General features: G+C 45.5%; 2 protein-coding genes across 3 annotated transcripts in view; one reads left to right on the forward strand and one right to left on the reverse strand.

The window, feature by feature from the left end:
• DNAJC27 (DnaJ heat shock protein family (Hsp40) member C27) overlaps positions 1–21,569 on the reverse strand; it is a 35,697-nt gene extending 14,128 nt beyond the window's left edge. The window contains exons 1-5 of one of the 2 annotated variants that reach the window (XM_068280091.1): positions 21,409–21,569; positions 17,784–17,971; positions 8,124–8,206; positions 4,478–4,547; positions 3,916–4,080 (exon numbers count right to left, since the gene is read on the reverse strand). In XM_068280091.1, coding sequence (XP_068136192.1) covers positions 3,916–4,080; positions 4,478–4,547; positions 8,124–8,206; positions 17,784–17,870 — 405 coding nt within the window. In that variant the 5' untranslated portion in view covers positions 17,871–17,971; positions 21,409–21,569. Of the gene's footprint in view, positions 1–3,915; positions 4,081–4,477; positions 4,548–8,123; positions 8,207–17,561; positions 17,668–17,783; positions 17,972–21,408 lie in introns of those variants that run through there. The other variant, XM_068280092.1, reaches the window with a different exon arrangement.
• Positions 21,382–21,605, forward strand: part of EFR3B (EFR3 homolog B) — a 417,050-nt gene continuing 416,826 nt past the window's right edge. The window contains exon 1 of the mRNA XM_068280081.1: positions 21,382–21,522. The gene's annotated coding sequence lies outside the window, so the exon portion shown is untranslated. The remainder of the gene's footprint in view (positions 21,523–21,605) is intronic.

The raw sequence follows: 21,605 nt of genomic DNA on the forward strand, positions 1-21,605 counted from the left end.
TGCAATAGGAAACCGATCACGATATATACAACTAGAATTTTTTTTTTTTTTATTTCATGTGCTGGTAAGATGGGTTTTAAATGTCACAGTTCCTTTTAGCTGGTAACAAATAGTGTATGTACACTGCCTAGTCACGTTTGAACTCTGAATTTACGATGTCTCTATGTTCTAGGTCATGTTTAAAGTGAACCTGAGACAAGAAGTGTCTCAGGTACCATACTGACCTGGGGCTTCCTTAAAAGGACACCAGAGGCAAAAAAAACTATTGCATCTATCTTCCTTCTCCAAAAAATGACTTAAAGGGAACCTTAACTGAGAGGGATATGGATGTTTCCTGTTAAACAATACCAGTTGCCTGGCAGTCCAGCTGATCTCTGTGACTGCAATAGTGGCTGAATCACACCCTGAAACAAGCATGCAGCTAATCCAGTCTGACTTCAGTCAGAGCACCTGATCTGCATGCTTGCTCAGGGGCTGTGGCTAAAAGTATTAGAGACACAGGATCAGCAGGCGATTCATGCAACTGGTATTATTTTAAAAGGAAAAATCCATATCCTTCTCAGTTGACGTTCCCTTTAAGATATGCCTCAGTTTTAATTTTATGCTTAAATCTACTTTTTAAGTTTTAACAGTTTTATTGTTTTTGCTCAATGACAAATTCATTGAAGTATGCAAGAGCTAAAAGCTATGAACTATTGACCCTTTTTGTCAGGAACCGGCCCGTGGCGCACCTGTGTATACGGTTCCCGACTGCGGGTTTGACCAGATCAAGTGGGGAACAGCCTTATTCAAGCTACAAACAAGGCTGTGACCCCTCAGAACACTTCTTACTGCCACCACTAGCGGTTTACTAGACACGTCCACTCTGCTGTCGAGTGCTCAGCGCAATCTGCGTTTTCGTATTCGGGTCAGCTTTGCGCTTTAGGCCGAATACGGGAACGCCACGCACCCACACAGTTGCAATCTTACACTGTAGTGAAGCAAAACCACTATCAGTCGTTCCGAACGATACTGTTAGCCACTCTGCTGTTGAGCTACTCGCACTGGCGTTTTCATAATTTGGGTCAGCTGCGCGCTTTAGGCCAACATATGACAAACGCCCCACACACAATGCAATTACAATCTTATACGGTAGTGTCGCTCAATCATACAATCAGGCATGAACTTAGTTTACACTTCAATCTCTTCTAGGCTATGAGTGTTAGTTTAGTACAGCAGAAGTCAAGCTTATTAAATAACGATTTAATATTCCAGGAAAACGTGGAACAATGCAGAACATAATATATACACAGGATGTACAAAAAACAAAATAAAAAGTTACAAAATTAAGAGTTCACAAAGATACACACAAGCGATTTGCTTACCAAAATAACAGGGATCCAGATAGAAGAACCTTGGACTTTTGTGGACGGACACCGTTCTGGTTAGACCAGGAGCCCACTTAACTTGGGCCGGGAGTCCAGCTGCAGCTACCGTCAGGAGGGGACTGATTTTAGGTATCTGCCCCCTGCCTTTTATGCTGGAATATTGGCCCTGAGGCTGCAAGCCCGTTTGGACAGGGGAACTAGTTTAATTAAATCTCAGACATAATTCAATTTCCAGAGGTCTAACTTCCATGGAAGAGTGCATTTTCGCAAACTCCCGACAAAAGACTTCCTTAACATCCAATTTCCCCAGGTAAAAGTCTATACATCAAAAGATTGTGAAGGGAGGCTTTTCAACATTGCATCCGGCTGTCATATGTAAAGTACAGAGTTTCCTGATAGCCTATGAAAATGACAGATTCAATTAGTCCGATTGTCTTTTGGGACAATTGGGTGTCTACATGTCAAAGAGTTCCAAAACTATGCAGACAACCCAATTAGCAGTGACCCACTCTCAGAGGAACTGCATACAGACTCAAAAGCACTTCCTATTGTCCTACAGTAAACACAGCTTTCCCCAAAGCCAGAATTGCTTGTAACAGGCATACAGAATTTACATGTACATACAGGCTCCCATTAACCGTTTCCTGGAGCTAGGTGACACCTTCAAGAGCCAGACAAGCTTTCAGCAGACTTAGTAGATAGAAAAATGAAAGAAATATGTTCCTGTATTCCTAACATCATCAGCACCCCAATATATCCTTACACTTTTCATCTCTTTTCTGCTCTCAGAAGCCATTTTCTGCTACGAAAGTGTTTTATAGTTGGAATTTCTTATCAGTGAGGGTCATACCGTAGTCACTTCCTGTCTGAGTCAGGACTGAGTCAACCACTTACATATCTGATATTTAACTCTTTCAGGCAGAGTGAGAAAAAAAGGAACACAGCATAGTTATCTGTGTGCTAGGCACTGTACATACCCATGTCTATCTCATCATATCACGTCACCTCGAGTATCCTTTAACCTTCTGGGGACCGGAAGCCTAACCGCCCTTAAGGACCAGAGCCTTTTCAAATGTGTCTGGGGTGTGTGGCACATTTAGATAGCTAGGCAGCGGTATCCCCAGTATAGATATCAAGGCATGGGTGCTGTTTTTATTGAATATTATGTCAGGGTTTTATACCGCTTTCAAGCCGCCTGTCCATCGCTGTCTCCCCAGGTTGCTCCTGTCACTTGCAATTCAGCCGAAACCCTGGCCGAGTCCTGGCTCGTCACGCATGCGCGGCCCAGCCAGGTGCGCTCACCGTCTCGCTCCCACAGCTGGGAGAATTCTGTTCTTGTGTAGTATTACTGCACAAGTGCAGAACGCTCCCAGGGACGGGAGCACGACGGGGGATCGCGCCTGGCCAGGCTGCGCATGCGCGATGAAGTGCAACTCAGCCAGGCTTTTAGGCTGACTTGCAAGTGACAGGAGTCACCCCTGGAGACGACGAGGGACGAGCGGCCTCAAGGGGGCTTAAGGAAGCCCCAGGTAAGTATGGAACCTGAGACGCTTCTCGTCTCAGGGTCCCTTTGGGCAAACAAGTGGTCTTATCTATTTGTCACACATTAGCTAGCATCCCAGTGAGAGCCTCCTGAAGTTGTAATTGAGGCATCAAATTAAGTTTACTTATGTCTGCAAAAGAATGTTCTCCTCTGAATGTCCAGTGTATATAAGCTGTGTGATTTAACATCTTAATATACAGGAACAAAGTCTGAAGAAGGCTTATTAGTTAAAAGCTTACTTTGTTTTCTTTTATGTTAGCCAATAAATGGTATCATCACGATTTAAAGCTTCTTGCTTTTACTGATGGCTAACATGGTACAATACCGTACTGCTACTATACTGTCTACTTTTTTCCCCGAGGGAAACACTGTAAAGGGGAAGCTCCATGGTAAAAGTTAAAGTCAATGCTAACCTACTAAAAGCCACTAGGCTGATTATAAAATTATTGCAATATATCTCAGAATTTTTCGAATTTTGTTTTTAAAATTTTGATCACATAATCTATACACCCTGTTCATAAAGACATTTATAATACAGAGGACAGTCATATTTGTAATGCAAAATACATACCCCCAGATTTAATCTTTAAAAGGAAACCAGAGCTGAAACAAGGAAAAAGTTTGATACATACCCGGGGCTCCCTCCAGTCCCATCCGCTCAGATCGCTCCCACGCCGCCGTCCTCCGCTGTCTCCAGCTCCACTACTGGTTCCCGTCACTTACGGCAGTCATGGCCAGTCTGACGTAAGAGAAGTGCGCTCTTTGCGTATCTCTCTAGCAGCAGCTCTAGCAGTAGAGGGCGCACTTCTCCTGCGTAGATTGGCTGCGTAGACTAGCCCCGACTGGCTGATGTGCAGGGACCCGGTATCAAAGCTGCAGACAGCGTAGGACGGCGGCGCGGGAGTGATCCGAGCGGATGGGGCTGGAGGAAGCCCCAGGTATGTATTAAAGTTTTTTCTTTGATTCAATTCTGGTACAATTTAAATACCAGGTAGTCTCACTCACCTTGTTGGCACAGACAGCAAACACTATATTGTCAATATTCCCCTGCGGCCCGAGTTCCTGTTTCATCTCTGCCAGCCAGCCGTCCAGACTATCGAAGGATTCCTTCTGGCCCACATCATAGACCAGGATCACTCCTTGTGTGTCCTTGTAGAACTCATTGCGCACCTGGGGAGAGGTTACACAGCTCATCATCCCAACTGCAGCTCCAGTTATCTCATATATAATGTCAGGCATCTCATGGGACCCTGTGTTAATCATCAGTTCTTTTTAGGCAATTACAAGGTGGATTAGGAATTAGGTTGGGGGTTCTTTTTAGATACTTAGAGGGGGGGGGGGGGGATTAGCCATTAGGTGGGAGGGTTCTTTTAAGACACTTTGGCCTGGAACCCACTAGCAGTACATTACTAAGCCATTTCTGAGCGCTTGTGATTTGGAAAGCTCTTGCTATTGTACTGCTATGGGCACTGCAAGAAAGTTTGCCCAGGGCCGAAAACGTATGAATATCCGTCCTTGATGTATAACCTGTACTGAAAAACACTTGTTTACAAACATACGAGCCTACCTCATAGAAGAAGGGATGTCCTGCCATGTCGAATATATTCACCTTGATCTCTCGGTCTCTAATCTGTACTCTGAAAAGAGAAGATTGTCTCATGAATTCCGTCTCCAGCAGCAGTAATGGCACATTATACAGGGATAATAATGTACTTCAGCAAACCACAGAGCCATAAGCCAATAGTACCGGAGCTCTGCCAAGAAGTTGTCTCCACCAATAAAACCACACCATAATCTTACGCCATGTCTGGCTAGAAGTTACTTAGGGGCCTATTTATAAAGAAGTGGAGAACAAGGAAAAAACATTTCAAAATGAGATTCCAGCATAAATACTCTATAATAAAACCCCTTTGTCTCTGCGTCCCATCCCTGCACGGGGCCATAAGGGGCGTGCGGCGGGGGGCGCACGCATGTGTGGTGACTGTGCGGCGGTCGCAGGGGTGGATGATAAGGGAAAGAAGGGGGAGGGAGGGAGGGAGAGGGGAGGAGAGGGAGGCGGGGTTTCCACGCAGACCTAGAGCCCGTTTTGAAACGGGCTTAGGTCTACTAGCACCATCATAAAAAGGAACAAATATAATTAACCACTTGAGGACCCACCCTTTACCCCCCCTTAAGGACCAGCGCTGTTTTAGGTGATCTGTGCTGGGTGGGCTCTGCAGCCCCCAGCACAGATCAAAGGGCACTCAGAGCGATCAGATCGCCCCCCTTTTTTCCCCACTAGGGGGATGATGTGCAGGGGGGGTCTGATCGCTCCTCCTGGCTGGCATTTTGCGGGGGGGGGGGGGGGGGGGCACCTCAAAGCCCCCCTCCGCGGCGAAATCCTCCCCCTCCCTCTCCTACCTGCCACCCCCGGGAGATCTGGGCTGCACAGGACGCTATCCGTCCTGTGCAGCCAGTGACAGGACGTCCCCTGTCACATGGCGGCGATCCCCGGCCGCTGATTGGCCGGGGATCGCCGATCTGCCTTACGGCGCTGCTGCGCATCAGCGCCGTACAAATGTAAACAAAGCGGATTATTTCCGCTTGTGTTTACATTTAGCCTGCGAGCCGCCATCGGCGGCCCGCAGGCTATTCACGGAGCCCCCCGACGTGAATTGACAGGAAGCAGCCGCTCGTACGAGCGGCTGCTTCCTGATTAATTAGGCTGCAGCTGGCGACGCAGATGTGCGTCGCTGGTCCTGCAGCTGCCACTTTGCCGACGCACGGTATAAGCGTGCGGTCGGCAAGTGGTTAAAAGTGATACGCTAGATTGTAATGAACTATAGCTGGAGATCTGCAGCCCATTCACTGGAATGGAGTAAAAGAATACAGCCTGACACTGTTACTTCTCACCATAGAAAATAATGGTAAACAGCTCATAATAATCCTAACATTTGTATAGCACTTTTCTCCTGTCGGACTCAAAGGGCTCAAGAGCTGCAGCCACTAAGGACACATTCAAGGGGCCACCCTGCACTTTTAGGGGGTCTTGCCCAAGGACTGCTTACTGAAGAGGTACTGATCCTAGCCAGGAATCAAACCTTGGTATCCCATGTAGAATACATCCTGACACAGTTACTTCTCACTATAGAAAATAATGGTAAAACAGCTCATCAACTTTCACATCGGACGCATATTTTATTAAACTGGCGATCTGCTGTAAACTAGCGGAGCAGTTAACATGTGTCACACGTGCTCCTGGATCCTCCTGAGGCTTCTCATGTCCTCCTCAAACCCACTTCTGGATGCCGAGACCCTCTGGAAGCTAACAGGCACGTCCCTATCCATCACCGAGTGCGGCTGCACTGCAAAAGGCCAGGTTGCACCAGTGCCGTAGCTCAGAGTCGCTCATGGGCGGTGGAAAAAAAGCCAACCCTGAGCAGCTACCGAGCAGACGCAAGCTGTCTCGGGCCTTCACAGCGCGGCCGCGCTCCCAACCACAAGCCCTAGTTGAGGAGCATTGGGGTTCTCAGAGCTAGAACAACGAGGTGGACACAGGAAACCTCTTGACTATCCAGAGTCTCATGTATTTAGGCTCCCTAATATTTGTTTTGTACTACTATGTACAGCGCAACAGATGTTATAAGTTTACTTATCCTTTAAGGTAACAGACATGCTTATAAAGACTTCTTTCCTGCAGAAGATGGACACATAAGCTGCATCTTGGAAAGAACACATTTATGGCTTTAGTTTACCATAATATACGGTAAAAAGTAATCATAAAACCCATTTTTTCATAAAACCCAAGTCTTGAACGTAAGATGGCTAATTGCGGTGCAGCGCTGTGCTGATGACTTAGGCGGCACCATAGGCTGTAATGTGAATTAGAGCCATAGCCAGGGGAGGTTCTTCTATGAAGCAATGTGAATCACGTGCTTCAGGGCGGCAACAATTAGAGGGTGGTAAGAGGCGGCTCACCATATCTCCCCCTACTTAGATGCGCGGTGCCGCTTCACTCACCTGCTTTCAGCGTTCCTGCAACGGGATCTCCATCTGCCCGTCCAGTGTCCTGTATCCATGGCTACAGCGGTGCCTCATGAGCAGTTTCGTGCTGCTGGGTCACATGATGCACCGCTGTGGAGGAAGCAGGACTTCACGTGTGGCCGGTGATACCATCGCTAACCTGCAGAGAGCGGGTGAGTGATGCGGCATCGGTGCAGCACATACCCGGCATCCTGGGGATCAGATGCTGCCGGCCAGCAGGGAAGAGATGCCGTCTCGGAGGAAGCAGAGTGGATGGCCCGAAGTGTCTATCCTCTGCGGTCCGGCTTTGCGCACTCAGATGGGGAGGGGGTCCCTCACAATTTATTGCCTCAGACAGCATAAAGTCTAGAACCAGCCCAGACTATAGCGGCACTCACATTGCCGGCACTCACATATAGCGGTAACTAATGTGGGCTCCGGAAATGATCAGAGTTCAAATTTGCAACCCTCCCAAAAAATGGGGTAATTAGGACACCAGCCCGAATTACGTGTCCTACCGAGCTGCTACAACTCGGAGTGGAAACAGTATTGAGGGCTGGAACCCACTACAGCGATTTTGTGAGCATTTAGGGAGCAATTCAATACGCTAGCGATTTCCATTAATGCTCAGCTAATGTTACTGGATAGGCCAAATTCCACTGGAGCGATTGCGTTTACCAAAATAGCAAACGCAGGACATGCAGCATTTTTCGCTTTTAGCGTTTCTGCAATGTAAAGTATATAAACGCTGGTGTAATCGCTTGTCAAAACCTACACAGAGCGACTTTGCTAGCGTTTTGAAATGACTGCACACTGAACAAATTAAAATGAATCGAAAGGACCAATCAAAATTAAACACTAATCACTACACAATTGCTTACATTTTTTAAAATCGCTACCAAAATCGCCAGAAAACGCTCACGAAATCGCTTACAAAACGCTCATACAAAACACCAGCAATTGTGATTTGTAGTAGATTCCAGGCCTTAGGGCGGGGAGGCGTTTGGCTACAGCAGGGTGACCCGGCTTTCAGCTTCAGCCTGCACCCAAATTTGCCTGTTATTCCATTTTGGAATGTACGCTAACGTACAGCCACCCCAGCTGCATATCGTGACTCTGCATGAAATTATCTGAAATGAATTAAGAAGACAAAAGCATTGTATATGATGGCAATGTATGTCCGGGCTTCCCCACAAGTGTTTGGAACTTACTTTGTGACGCCATAATCGATTCCAATGGTGGCCTGATACTTGGGAACAAACCGCTTCTCGCAGTAACGCTTTATGATGCAGCTCTGAGGAGGAGAGGAAAATTACTTTTAGAAAACGACCAAAGGATAAGAAGCTACATCAGAAGAGTGGGGGGAAAAGAAAGAATCTCTGTCGGAAGAGCGCCAATAATATTAAAGGACAACCGACCTGAGAGGGATATGGAGGCAGCCCTATACATTTCCTTTTAAAATGGGCCTGAACTCTTGCACAGGACAGAAGGAAAACGTAGAGAAATGCTCCCTGTCTGTATTTAGAGAGTTTAGCCTAATTCCGGCTCATCTGTGTCTAATCACAAGTTGTAATTTTAGCAGTTGGAAACAGCTGTAAACAGCCATTTCCCACAATGCAGCAAGGTTCACAGACAGGAAACTGCCAAGAGTACGTACTCAAAATTTCTTTGTGGGAGGGGTTTCACCACAATATCAGTCATACAGCGCCCCCTGATGGTCTGTTTGTGAAAAGGAATAGATTTCTCATGTCAAAGGAGGTATCAGCTACTGATTGGGATAAAGTTCAATTTTTGGTTGGAGTTTCTGTTTAAAGTAGGAAGCTGGCGCACAAATTAACAGTTTTTCACCAGTCTCCATTCTGTCAATAAAACACAGAGAAAAGTTTTGGGTCGGGGTGATTCTTTAATATAATACAATGTGCAGCCGCTGGTCCATGCTCAGCTACAATTAAATTATTCAGATGAAGCGGCCCAGGTGTTAAATAATGCAGTTCATGAACAAAGCATGTGTTAGATAATGGGAAGAGTTTATCCCCTGCAGAGTGGGAACCGTTCTTACTAAAACACAATCAAATGAATAATACAGCGACATCACAAAGAGCATTACACATCCTGCAAGATTCATCAGAGCAACTTTATCAATAGCTGATTCCATATCCTATGATGGGCAATGGGCAATTTACATTCTAAAATGTATCACGGGTGGTGACATTTTTCATTCTGCCAGGTGATCTGTACGGAATGTTCGTTATTGAGAATTCTATGCTCAGAGAGAGATTCTGCTTGCTTGGCAGAGGGAAAAAGCCGTTATTTCCCACAATGCAACGAGGTTCACAGACAGCAAACTGTTAGCACCATGGTCATGTCATTACACTATGGGAGGGGTTTTACCACAATATCAGCCATACAGACCAACCAGAAGATCTATTTGAGAAAAGGTAAAGACTTCTCGTAGGAAACGGGGGAATCTGCTACTAATTGGGATGAAGTTCCAAACCTGGTACACACAGCTAACAGTGACTGGCCAATTTCACCACCACCATATCTTATGGCGTAACCAAGAGCCCCTGTCACTGTTTTTCCTGTTGTGTGCTGCAGCCCCTCTGTATGTTATATATATTTCTTGTGGGGATTGGGGTCTCCACTGCTGCGTGCATACTTTGCAAAAAAATTGCATTAAAAGTTGGTTTGTGCTGCTCACCCCTTGATAATTGTTCATATCTTATGAGGGCATACCTACACTGTCAGGAACCGGCCCGCAGCACGCCTGCGTATAAAGTTCCCGACTGCGGGTTTTGACCAGATCAAGCGGGGAGCAGCCTTATTCGAGCTAAAACAAGGCTGGGACCCCTCAGAACACCTCTCACTGCCACCACTAGCTGTTCGCTAGACACTTCCACTCTGCTGTCGAGTCCTCAGCGCGCACTCCGCGTTTTCGTATTCGGGTCAGCTTTGCGCTTAGGCCAAATACGGGAACGCCACGCACCCACACACACACACAGTTGCAATCTTACACTGTAGTGAAGCAAAAAGCCACTAACAGTCGTTCCGAACGATACTGTTAGCCACTCTGCTGTCGCTACTCGCACTGGCGTTTTTCGTACGTTGGGTCAGCTGCGCGCTTTAGGCCAACGTATGACAAACGCCCCCACACACAATGCAATTACAATTTCATATGGTAGTGTTGCTCAAGCATACAATTAGGCATGGACTATACACAGTTGCACTTCAATCTCTTCTAGGCTACGAGTGTTAGTTTAGTACGGCAGAAGTCAAGCTTATTAAATAATAGTTTAATATTCCAGGGAAAAAGGTGGAACAATGCAGAACAGAATATATACAATAGATTACAAAAAACAAAATAAAAAGTTACAAAGATAAAAGTTACAAAAATACAAACAAAGCGATTTTGCTTACCAAAATAAACGGGGAAAAAAAACGTACCAGCGTATCGATCTGGCGTTGTTGCGGGAGTACGCACTTCTGGTCAGGAACCAGGTTAGTTCTAGCCGTGTGAGCTACCTCCAAGAACTACAAGTTGTGGCTATCCTAGCTGCGGTTTTATACTGTGCGATACGCCTGGAGGCTGCAACTTCCTTGGGGAGGGGAGGAACTAGTTTTTAATTAAATCTCAGACATATTCCATTTCCAGGTAAAAGTATATACATCAAACGATTGTGAAGTGGGGCTTTCAACTCCAGGTGAAAACTTGATTAAGGCTTCCTCTCATTATTTCCTAGCATCAAAGCTTTCCTGTCTCAGCCCTTAAAGTCTGCAGAGATTTCCAACCCCCTTCCAATAGACGTAATTTACAGGGTATTGTTTGCACCTCCACCAATAATTCAATTTCCACAGGTAAAAAAATGGTATCAAAAGGACTTCACCCCTTCACCCATTTCCAGTAGGCTGTCATGTACATTTCAAACATTCCTGTGTTAGTCTCCAGACTGGGGTAGTCTTGCTGTGTGTATTGAGACAATGGGCCGTCTCCTGAGTTCAAAAAGCCAGGCAGATAATCCCATTAGCAGGGAACCACTCTCAGAGGAACTGCATACAGAAACTCAAAGTACTATTATATGGCCAAGACAATCACCCATTCCCTGGCCCCAAGCAACTCAAGGCCACAGCTCCCTTCTAGCAGACCTACATGGAACACAGGCAGAAAAATGAAAGAATATGTTCCTTTATTATCCTTAACATCACCAGCACCCCAATATATCACCACATACACAATCTGTTCATCAGATGGCTCTCCATACTTCACAGAGATGGTAAAATTGGCCAATTAAAGTTGGATGTGTGTACCAGGCTTCTGACTACAAAAGGCGCATAAGGGCCTCACTCTCCCCTGGATATATTCCTCTCTCTCTGGAAGGTCTCAGTCTCTTACGCAGATCAGATCTCTTCTCCATATTCTTTGTCTGTAAGGGTACCTCAAGGCTCTATCCTTGGCCCTCTCCTCCTTTCCATCTACTTGCATTGCCTTGGCAACTTAACTGATTTGGGTTTTAATACCACTTATATGCAGCCGATATACAACTGTACCTCTCAGCCCCAGACCTTAACTCCCTCCTCACACGTGTTCCTCACTGCTTGTCTGCCATGTCCTCTATCATGACCTCTCGCTTCTTAAAAATTAAAACAAAATGAATCATTTTCCACCGTCTCTGTCCACCTCTCTGGCAGATATAACAATAAATGTCAATAATACCCCCATAACTTCAGTTCCCAAAGCACGGTGCATAGGGGTAATATTCAACTCCTATCTCTTTATTCCTCACATCCACTCCCTAACCAGCTCCTGTTATCTACAACTCATACTAGTTTGTGGACAACCATCTAACAGACTGGCACTGCTCCAGTCGGTACTGAACTCAGCTACTCGTCTCATTCTTCTTTCTTCTCGCTCTGCCTCTGCTGCTCCTCTCTGTCAAGCTCTTTATTGGCTGCCAATTAACCAGAGGATCCAGTTCGAACTCTTAACCCTAACTACAAAGCTCTCCACAAGCTCTCTCTCTCCTCGCTAGTTTCCAGATACCAACCCAATCGATCTCAGATCTGCACAGGACCTCCTTTTGTCCTCCTCTAAAATTACAACCTCCAATTCACGAATACAAGATTTTGCACGTGCTTCACCAATCCTCTGCGAATGCCCTTCCACAACACATCTGTCACTCTACAACCTTTGATATCTGTAAACCCTACCTTAAAACTCACTTTTTCCATCAAGCATATTGCTCTACCTTGTGGTGTGTGTACACACTTGAAAGATTAATGAAAGATATCAGACCAATTTTACCCCCTTCCATGTAGTATGAGAGCCATACCTACACAGTCTATTCCAGCCTTTCTCATCCTTTTTACCCTGAAGGAACCCTGCAAATAACTTTTGGATCTCGAGGAACCCCTGCAAACATTTTTTTGATCTGGAGGAACCCCCGCATTTATTTTGCAGGAGGCATGGTCTTTAAAAGTATGTGTGGCTGTTTATTTCACTACCTCCTATTACACTGCCACTCATTATACTGTCTCCTGACCCCACAATTTAGTGCTTCTTGTTACAGTACCACCTATTATAATGTGCTCTATTATACTTCCCCCACGATGGGGTAAAATGCCAAGGAACCCCTGCAGAGTGCTCAAGGAACCCTGGTTGAGAAAGCCTGGTCTATTCTATTGAGCTGAACTCGATATCAGATAAAAACATTTGCAAGATGCTGCACACAAAGATGCTGTACACATGCAACAGATCAGTATGTGCAAAAGATCCGTTCCTGCAAAATGCATTCATAGTCTATGATATCTGCAGATCATCATACACACCTTGTTTAACAGACATTCATCTGCAGATCAGACAATCATCTGCAGATCTGAAGATCCATCCTGGTGGATCTGATCTGCAGATAATTGCCCGTTAAACAAGGTGTGTACGAGATCTGCAGATATCATAGACTATGAATGCATTTTGCAGATACTGATCTGTTGCATGTGTACAGCATCTTTGTGTGCAGCATCTTTCAAAGATTTCTACCTGATGGGGAGTTCAGCTCAATAGAATAGACTGTGTAGGTATGGCTCTCATACTACATGGAATGGGGTAAAATTGGTCTGATATCGTTCATTAATCTTTCAAGTGTGTACACACCATTAGGCCATTCCCCATTTGACCTAAGGCACTCCTAAATATCCTAAAACCACACAGCCTCTAGGTATGATTATTGTATACTATCCCACCTCTTGTTTTCTCCATTCCACTCCACTGTAAGCTCGCAAGGGCAGAGCTCTCTCACCCTTCTGTGTCTTAAAATATGTTATCCATTGCATTAATCATGTTACTTTTGTCACTATAATTATCAATTCTGTATCCATTTAGTATTTTGTACCAAATCTGTATTTTCCATATTGGTGTACCATCACCTGTATTATGCACCCCATGTTTGTTTCTCACTTTGTACAGAACCATGGAATATGTTGGCGTTTTATAAATCCTTAATAATAATAATAATAAGGCAGACTAGGATAAGGATTATATTGCGAGTTGCTTGGAGAGCAGTCAGTGACATGACTATAGGCCACATCTGAATGACTCACCACCTCATATGCACCGCTTAAATAGCTCAAATACACACTCAGCAATCAGACAGATGCAAAACATATGCAAAACTAAACTAAATACTTACCATGCAAAACAGGATAGCACAATGGGTGCTGCTAGCCTGGTAGTTACAGAACTGTGGATACAAAATATAGGTAAAAGGCTGCGCATCCCTGACCCAATACTGTACAATTGAATGGTTAATCGCTGTGGCGCACACCGCCCCCCCTGGACTAAAATGTACGCCCGCATCCAAACAATGCAATACTGGTCTATGGAGAAATTTTAGCTTCCATCATAGTTTTGCATGCAAAAATATAGATATACTGGACATCTGCACCAACGTTGAGGTAAATCTCCAGAGCAGATGTCCTAACACTAAACTGACCTAAGTTAAAAGCAAATGTCTTTACCCTGGCAGCTGCTATGCTAAAATGTGTAACTTACATTCAATACAGACAGCAGGAAACAAAGCAAGCGCTCACCAATATGGGCCGCATCTGAATGACTCACCACCTCATATGCACCGCTTAAATAGCTCAAATACACACTCAGCAATCAGACAGATGCAAAACATATGCAAAACTAAACTAAATACTTACCATGATGGAAGCTAAAATTTCTCCATAGACCAGTATTGCATTGTTTGGATGCGGGCGTACATTTTAGTCCAGGGGGGGCGGTGTGCGCCACAGCGATTAACCATTCAATTGTACAGTATTGGGTCAGGGATGCGCAGCCTTTTACCTATATTTTGTATCCACAGTTCTGTAACTACCAGGCTAGCAGCACCCATTGTGCTATCCTGTTTTGCATGGTAAGTATTTAGTTTAGTTTTGCATATGTTTTGCATCTGTCTGATTGCTGAGTGTGTATTTGAGCTATTTAAGCGGTGCATATGAGGTGGTGAGTCATTCAGATGCGGCCCATATTGGTGAGCGCTTGCTTTGTTTCCTGCTGTCTGTATTGAATGTAAGTTACACATTTTAGCATAGCAGCTGCCAGGGTAAAGACATTTGCTTTTAACTTAGGTCAGTTTAGTGTTAGGACATCTGCTCTGGAGATTTACCTCAACGTTGGTGCAGATGTCCAGTATATCTATATTTTTGCATGCAAAACTATGATGGAAGCTAAAATTTCTCCATAGACCAGTATTGCATTGTTTGGATGCGGGCGTACATTTTAGTCCAGGGGGGGCGGTGTGCGCCACAGCGATTAACCATTCAATTGTACAGTATTGGGTCAGGGATGCGCAGCCTTTTACCTATATTTTGTATCCACAGTTCTGTAACTACCAGGCTAGCAGCACCCATTGTGCTATCCTGTTTTGCATGGTAAGTATTTAGTTTAGTTTTGCATATGTTTTGCATCTGTCTGATTGCTGAGTGTGTATTTGAGCTATTTAAGCGGTGCATATGAGGTGGTGAGTCATTCAGATGCGGCCCATATTGGTGAGCGCTTGCTTTGTTTCCTGCTGTCTGTATTGAATGTAAGTTACACATTTTAGCATAGCAGCTGCCAGGGTAAAGACATTTGCTTTTAACTTAGGTCAGTTTAGTGTTAGGACATCTGCTCTGGAGATTTACCTCAACGTTGGTGCAGATGTCCAGTATATCTATATTTTTGCATGCAAAACTATGATGGAAGCTAAAATTTCTCCATAGACCAGTATTGCATTGTTTGGATGCGGGCGTACATTTTAGTCCAGGGGGGGCGGTGTGCGCCACAGCGATTAACCATTCAATTGTACAGTATTGGGTCAGGGATGCGCAGCCTTTTACCTATATTTTGTAGTGACATGACTATGTACTCTGTAAAGTGCTGCAGAATAGGTCAGTGCTGTATAACTGCAGAATCATTGTGTCCTCAGTTTGTACAGTACCCTGGAACTTGCAAAGAACCCGAGGTATGAGACCTGCCGTATTTATTTTCTTTTAAACAATACCAGTTTCCTGGAAGTCCTGCTGATCATTCTGGTCAGAAGTGCCTGAGTCCCACACCTGAAATGAGCATGCAGCGGATTTGCCATAGACATCTGATCTGCATGCTTGTTCAGGGTCTATGGCAGGAAGAATTACAGGCAGAGGATCAGCAGGACAGCCAGGCAATGAGTATTATTTGAAAGGAGATAAACACGTCAGCCTCCATATAACATATACCTCGGGTTCCCTGTAAATAATAATGAAATTGACACCATCACTTGCATTACAGAGGTGCTTCAGAAACAGGGAACCCATTTTCCTTCTAGTGAATGTCTGGGAACAGGTCTGAACAAGTCAGTGTACACACGGGAGCCATAGACTATGCCATTCCCTAGACAGAGAACACACACTAATTGCAGGGACTGAATACCAGCATGTCAAATTCCAGCATTTATCCACTGCAGCGTGCCGAGATAACATCACTGTGCTGGTGCTGCGCTGCCTGAAATCAACAAAGCTGTTCATAGCATTCAGATTGGTGGAGCGGAGCTAGGTAGATGTTGCACTGAAATCTGTTGGAAATCAGTGTGCAGTGTGTGGGGCAGGCAATAGGTCTTTCTGATCAGACTAAAATTTTGGCCACACGTCTGACTGCAGTTCCTCCTTTGTAATAGGTATTGGGAGCATAGGAATCCAGTATAGGGAAAGTCAACACGTTACCATAACATGGCATAATCAGTTCTGTTCCTGCAGATTCTCTTTATACGCATAACAGATGGTATTGCTGCAGATTTCATGTGATCAGGGAAGCCATATGCTGCCATATTACAGGGTCACACCTAACCCTTTCCTGCCCGGCACACAGCTGCAGGACTAGGCGGCTGATGCAGTAACTCCATATGCTGCCATATTACAGGGTCACACCTAACGCTTTCCTGCCCGGCACACAGCTGCAGGACTAGGCGGCTGATGCAGTAAATCCATATGCTGCCATATTACATTGGTTACAGTGCAAAGTATTATTAAAAAATACAAGAAGTTCTGTACTGTGGAAAATCTCAGAGGATGTGGTCGGAAGCCAAAAGTGACACCAGGAGGATAGCGAGAGAGGTGAAAAAGAATCCAAGGATCACCACCAAGGCCATCCTGGTGAATCTGGGCTCTGCTGGTGGCAATGTCTCAAGGAAGACAATCTAACGGACACTGCACACTGCTGGGTTCCACGGATGCAGACCAGGAGGACACCACTTCTCCAGATAAGGCACACAAAAGCTTGCTTGGCCTTTGCAAATGCTCATCTGGACAAAGAAGAAGACTTCTGGTCTTCTGTGTTATGGTCAAAAGAAATAAAAATTGAATTGTTCAGTCACAATGATGTTTCCTTCATTTAGCGTAAAAAAGAATAAGAAGCCTTCAACCCAAAGAACATCATCCCCACTGTCAAACATGGTGATAGGAACCTAATGCTTTGGGGTTGTTTTTTCAGCCAATGGACCAGGGATCCTAATCACAGTAAACGGCCCCATGAAAAAAAGAGCAATACATGAGGATTCTCAACAACTACATCAGGCAGTCTGCAGAGAAACTTGGCCTTGGGCACCAATGGACATGTCAGCATGACAATGACCCAAAACACACAGCAAAAGTGGTGAAGAAATGGTTAGCAGACAACAACATTAATGTTTTGGAGTGGCCCAGCCAGAGTCCTGACTTGAATCCAATTGAAAATTGGGAGCTTAAGATCAGGGTGACGGCAAGAAGACCCTCCAACCTGAAAGATTTGGAGCTCATTTCTAAACATGAATGGGCAAAAATACCTATGGAGACATGCAAAAAAAGCTGGTCTGCAAATATATATGATTGCTATAATAGCTAATAAAGGCTTTTTTATTGATTGAGACGGGTATGAATAATTTTGGACTGGACAATTTTCCTCAAATGTAAATAAAAGCTGAGAAATGTTTTTTTCCCACAATAATGCCTCTTGTACATCGTCTTATTATCTTTTGGGAGACACTTATGTCATTTCCCGTCAAAAAAATGACTTGCTGCTTGAATAAAAGTAATTTTAAGTCAAAATTTGCCAGGGGTAGGAATAATAATTGGCAGCACTGTCGGTGTGTGTGTTTTACCAGCCATTGGATCTGAAGAGAGGCTCCCATGCTAATTTCGCTGGGGGAGGGTGGGGGTCCCTGGGTTCTTGCTACCAATCAGACTGGCAGTACCTCACAATGGCCTGGAAAGGGGACATGAATAAGAATCCTGCTGGTATAGAAGAAAGGATGGTTACACTTCAGCATCTAGAGCCCATTGAATAACCATTCCTGGATGGCCAGACTCTTGCCTGTTCCTACCTTGCCCACTTCTGCATTGCCCATACTGATGACTTTAATGCGCAGAGCCTTGCGGCTCTCTTTCCTCTTCTGCAGGTTGGTGTCCATGTTGTTCTCAGGATCTCCGCTCAGTCAGACTGACGGGAGAACAGAAGAGGCAGAGGTGTGTGGGCGAGTGACGAAAGCAGCATGTGCGCTCCAGTAAACACCTGGGCAAAACACAGACACATATGCAGGTTACAGACATATACATATGGACCCGCAGCAATCACATCTAGTTTAGACATGGCATGATAATATGGTGGCACACTGCTTGGCACTGTTGGCAGTCCAGAACTGGCACCGGTGGCAGATAAAGCTGTAATACTGACCTGGCATGTTGGGGTAATGTGGTAACACTCACATGTTCAGGTGCTCTCTCAGCCAGTAGTGTTAAAGCGGATGTGAACTCAGAACTTTAGGTAGCCATACACTGGTCGATTTGCCAACAGATTCGACCAACAGATAGATCCCTATCTGATCGAATCTGATCAGAGAGGGATTGTATGGCTACCTTTACTGCAAACAGATTGTGAACCGATTTCAGCCTAAAACCGTTCACAATCTGTTGTGGTGGTGGTGCTGCTGCCGCCGTTCCCCCCCCCCCCCCCCCGCCTACATTACCTGCTCCGCCAGCGCGACTGCCCCCGGTCACCGCTCCTCCGTCTCCGCCCTGGTCTCCAAGTCCGGCATGCTTTTAAACTTCCTGCCCAGCAGGAAGTTTAAACAGTAGAGCGCCCTCTACTGTTTAAACTTCCTGCCGGGCTAGAAGAAGTGAAGCATGCCGGACCTGGAGACCAGACCAGCGCGGAGACGGAGCAGCGGTGACCGGGGGAGCAGGTAATGTATGCGGGCTCTATTGCGTCGGTCGTCGGGCACTCGAACGCTGCTAGCGACGCGCTCCCTACCCGCGGGCGATCGACGGTAATTTTCCGCACGGAGCGATCGACGGGATCGGACGAAATGGATCAAAATTCGGCGTGTAGCGGGAACGATGTGACAGCAGATTCGATCCCAGTGATCTGCTGTCGATCTGGTGGGAATCGGCCTAGTGTATGGCCAGCTTTTCTCTCTGCTCTAAAAGATGCTTATCTTATCTTAACAGCATAACAACCTTTCTTTGTTACAGGCTCACATAACTCCTGCTATAAATCTGCAGTGTGTCTACTTCCTGCTTTCATGGAAAGCACAGAAATTTGGCAGTCCTTGGCAGAAGCAGCTAATATGTAAACACAGGGCGTTAAGGGGCCCATACACATACTATTTCCCGCCGATATACAGCAGATTCGATCACTGTGATCGAATCTGCTGTGAAATCGTTGCGCAAATGCCGACCGAACGATCTATTTCCGTCCGAAATAGACCGTTTCCGTCGATCTGTTCGCGCAGAAGATTTTGCTCGATCGCCATCGGGAGTGCGTCGATAGCGGCGTTCGAATGTCAGACAACCGACACTAGCAGCAATACTATACCTGATCTGGCCGGCGCGTATCCCCTCTGTCCCTTCTCCGCGCTGGGCTCCGGCAGCCTTCACTTCTACCTGTCCCGACAGGAAGTTTAAACAGTAGAGCGCCCTCTACTGTTTAAACTTCCCCGGACAGGAAGTGAAGCGAAGCTGTAGCCCTGGAGCCGAGCGCGGAGAAGAAGACAGCGGAGACCGGAGGACTCGCGCCGGCCAGAGCAGGTAATGTATAGCTGGCTGGGGGCGGCGGCAGCTTCACAGATGGTGAATCGATTTCATGCTGAAATCAATTCACAATCTGTTTGCAGTAAAGGTAGCCATACGATCCCTCTCTGATCAGATTCAATCAGAGAGGGATCTATCTGTTGGTCGATCTGATGGCAAATCGACCAGTGTATGGCCACCTTTAACCCTTTGTTTACCTATTAGCTGTTTCTGCCAAGAACTGCCAAATTTCTGTGCTGGCACAGCTGAGAGATCAAATAACACTTGCGATTACAGATGAGGGGGAATTAGACAGGCTCTTCTCTCAAAAAAAAAAAAAAAAAAAAAAAAAAAGAAAACATGGTGCATTTCTCTGTTTTCCCTGTGCCTTGTGCAAAAAGTTCAGGTCCATTTCAGTTTTCTGCGCCACATGGCATCTCCTAATCTCTGCCCCTCATCCAGATCCTCAGTATCTGGACAGTAGGGTAGGAGGAAAGCAGAAGATGCTGTAGGACAGAGAAGATGAATACAGCTGGCCCAGTCAGCAGTGACTTCCCTACCCCACCAAGCCAGGCACACTTAAAAGGACCTTAATATGATCCTCTCCTTTCTCCCGACAGCTCTAACTTTCACCTTTTGATTAACTTTAAAGGACCACTATAGTGAAAAAGGTATGCAGTCAAAGTCTGACAGAACCGACAGGTTTTGGACTAGTCCATGTCCTCTTGGGGGATTCTAAGGGTTTTCTTTGTTTTCAAAAGCATTTTATAGCGCAGCACTGACAGAGGGGTGTTATGGCGCAGCAATGACAGAAAGGGGTGTTATGGCGCAGCAATGACAGAAAGGGGTGTTACGGCGCAGCAATGACAGAGGGGTGTTATAGCGCAGCAATGACAGAGGTATATTATAGCGCAGTAATGACAGAGGTATATTATAGCGCAGTAATGACAGAGGTATATTATAGCGCAGTAATGACAGAGGTATATTATAGCGCAGTAATGACAGAGGTATATTATAGCGCAGTAATGACAGAGGTATATTATAGCGCAGTAATGACAGAGGTATATTATAGCGCAGTAATGACAGAGGTATATTATAGCGCAGTAATGACAGAGGTATATTATAGCGCAGTAATGACAGAGGTATATTATAGCGCAGTAATGACAGAGGTATATTATAGCGCAGTAATGACAGAGGTATATTATAGCGCAGTAATGACAGAGGTATATTATAGCGCAGTAATGACAGAGGTATATTATAGCGCAGTAATGACAGAGGTATATTATAGCGCAGTAATGACAGAGGTATATTATAGCGCAGTAATGACAGAGGTATATTATAGCGCAGTAATGACAGAGGTATATTATAGCGCAGTAATGACAGAGGTATATTATAGCGCAGTAATGACAGAGGTATATTATAGCGCAGTAATGACAGAGGTATATTATAGCGCAGTAATGACAGAGGTATATTATAGCGCAGTAATGACAGAGGTATATTATAGCGCAGTAATGACAGAGGTATATTATAGCGCAGTAATGACAGAGGTATATTATAGCGCAGTAATGACAGAGGTATATTATAGCGCAGTAATGACAGAGGTATATTATAGCGCAGTAATGACAGAGGTATATTATAGCGCAGTAATGAGAGGTATATTATAGCGCAGTAATGACAGAGGTGTGTTATAATATATTATAGTGCTGAGTGTCGCTGATGAAGAATCACACAGAGATTGGAGAGAAATCTGGAGCACACTTCCACAGTTGCCCAGAGCAACCAATCACAGCCCACGCCTCAGTGAGCAACGGAAGCAGATTGGTTGCTGGGGGTAATGCTGGCTGTGCACCTGTCCTGGTGAATCAGCCGCGCGCACGGTAGGGTTAGGTTACACCGCACGCCATTGCATTGCATTAGGCACAGTGAGCGGGCGCCTCTTACCTGTTTCGGGGTCACCCGGGGACGCACCATCTCCTCCCGTCGCTCTCCGCCATGGCACCAGAGCAGCAGCTTCACCGACCTGGGCGGGGATACACTACGTCACCGAACTCCCGGGTAACGATAAGGGGCGGTGCTTCTCGTGAGGAAAGCCTACAGGCCCCGCCTTCTTCATGCTGTCTCGGTGGGACTTTATTACC

Source organism: Hyperolius riggenbachi, chromosome 4 (assembly GCF_040937935.1).
Source record: "Hyperolius riggenbachi isolate aHypRig1 chromosome 4, aHypRig1.pri, whole genome shotgun sequence".
Classification (NCBI taxonomy): domain Eukaryota; kingdom Metazoa; phylum Chordata; class Amphibia; order Anura; family Hyperoliidae; genus Hyperolius; species Hyperolius riggenbachi.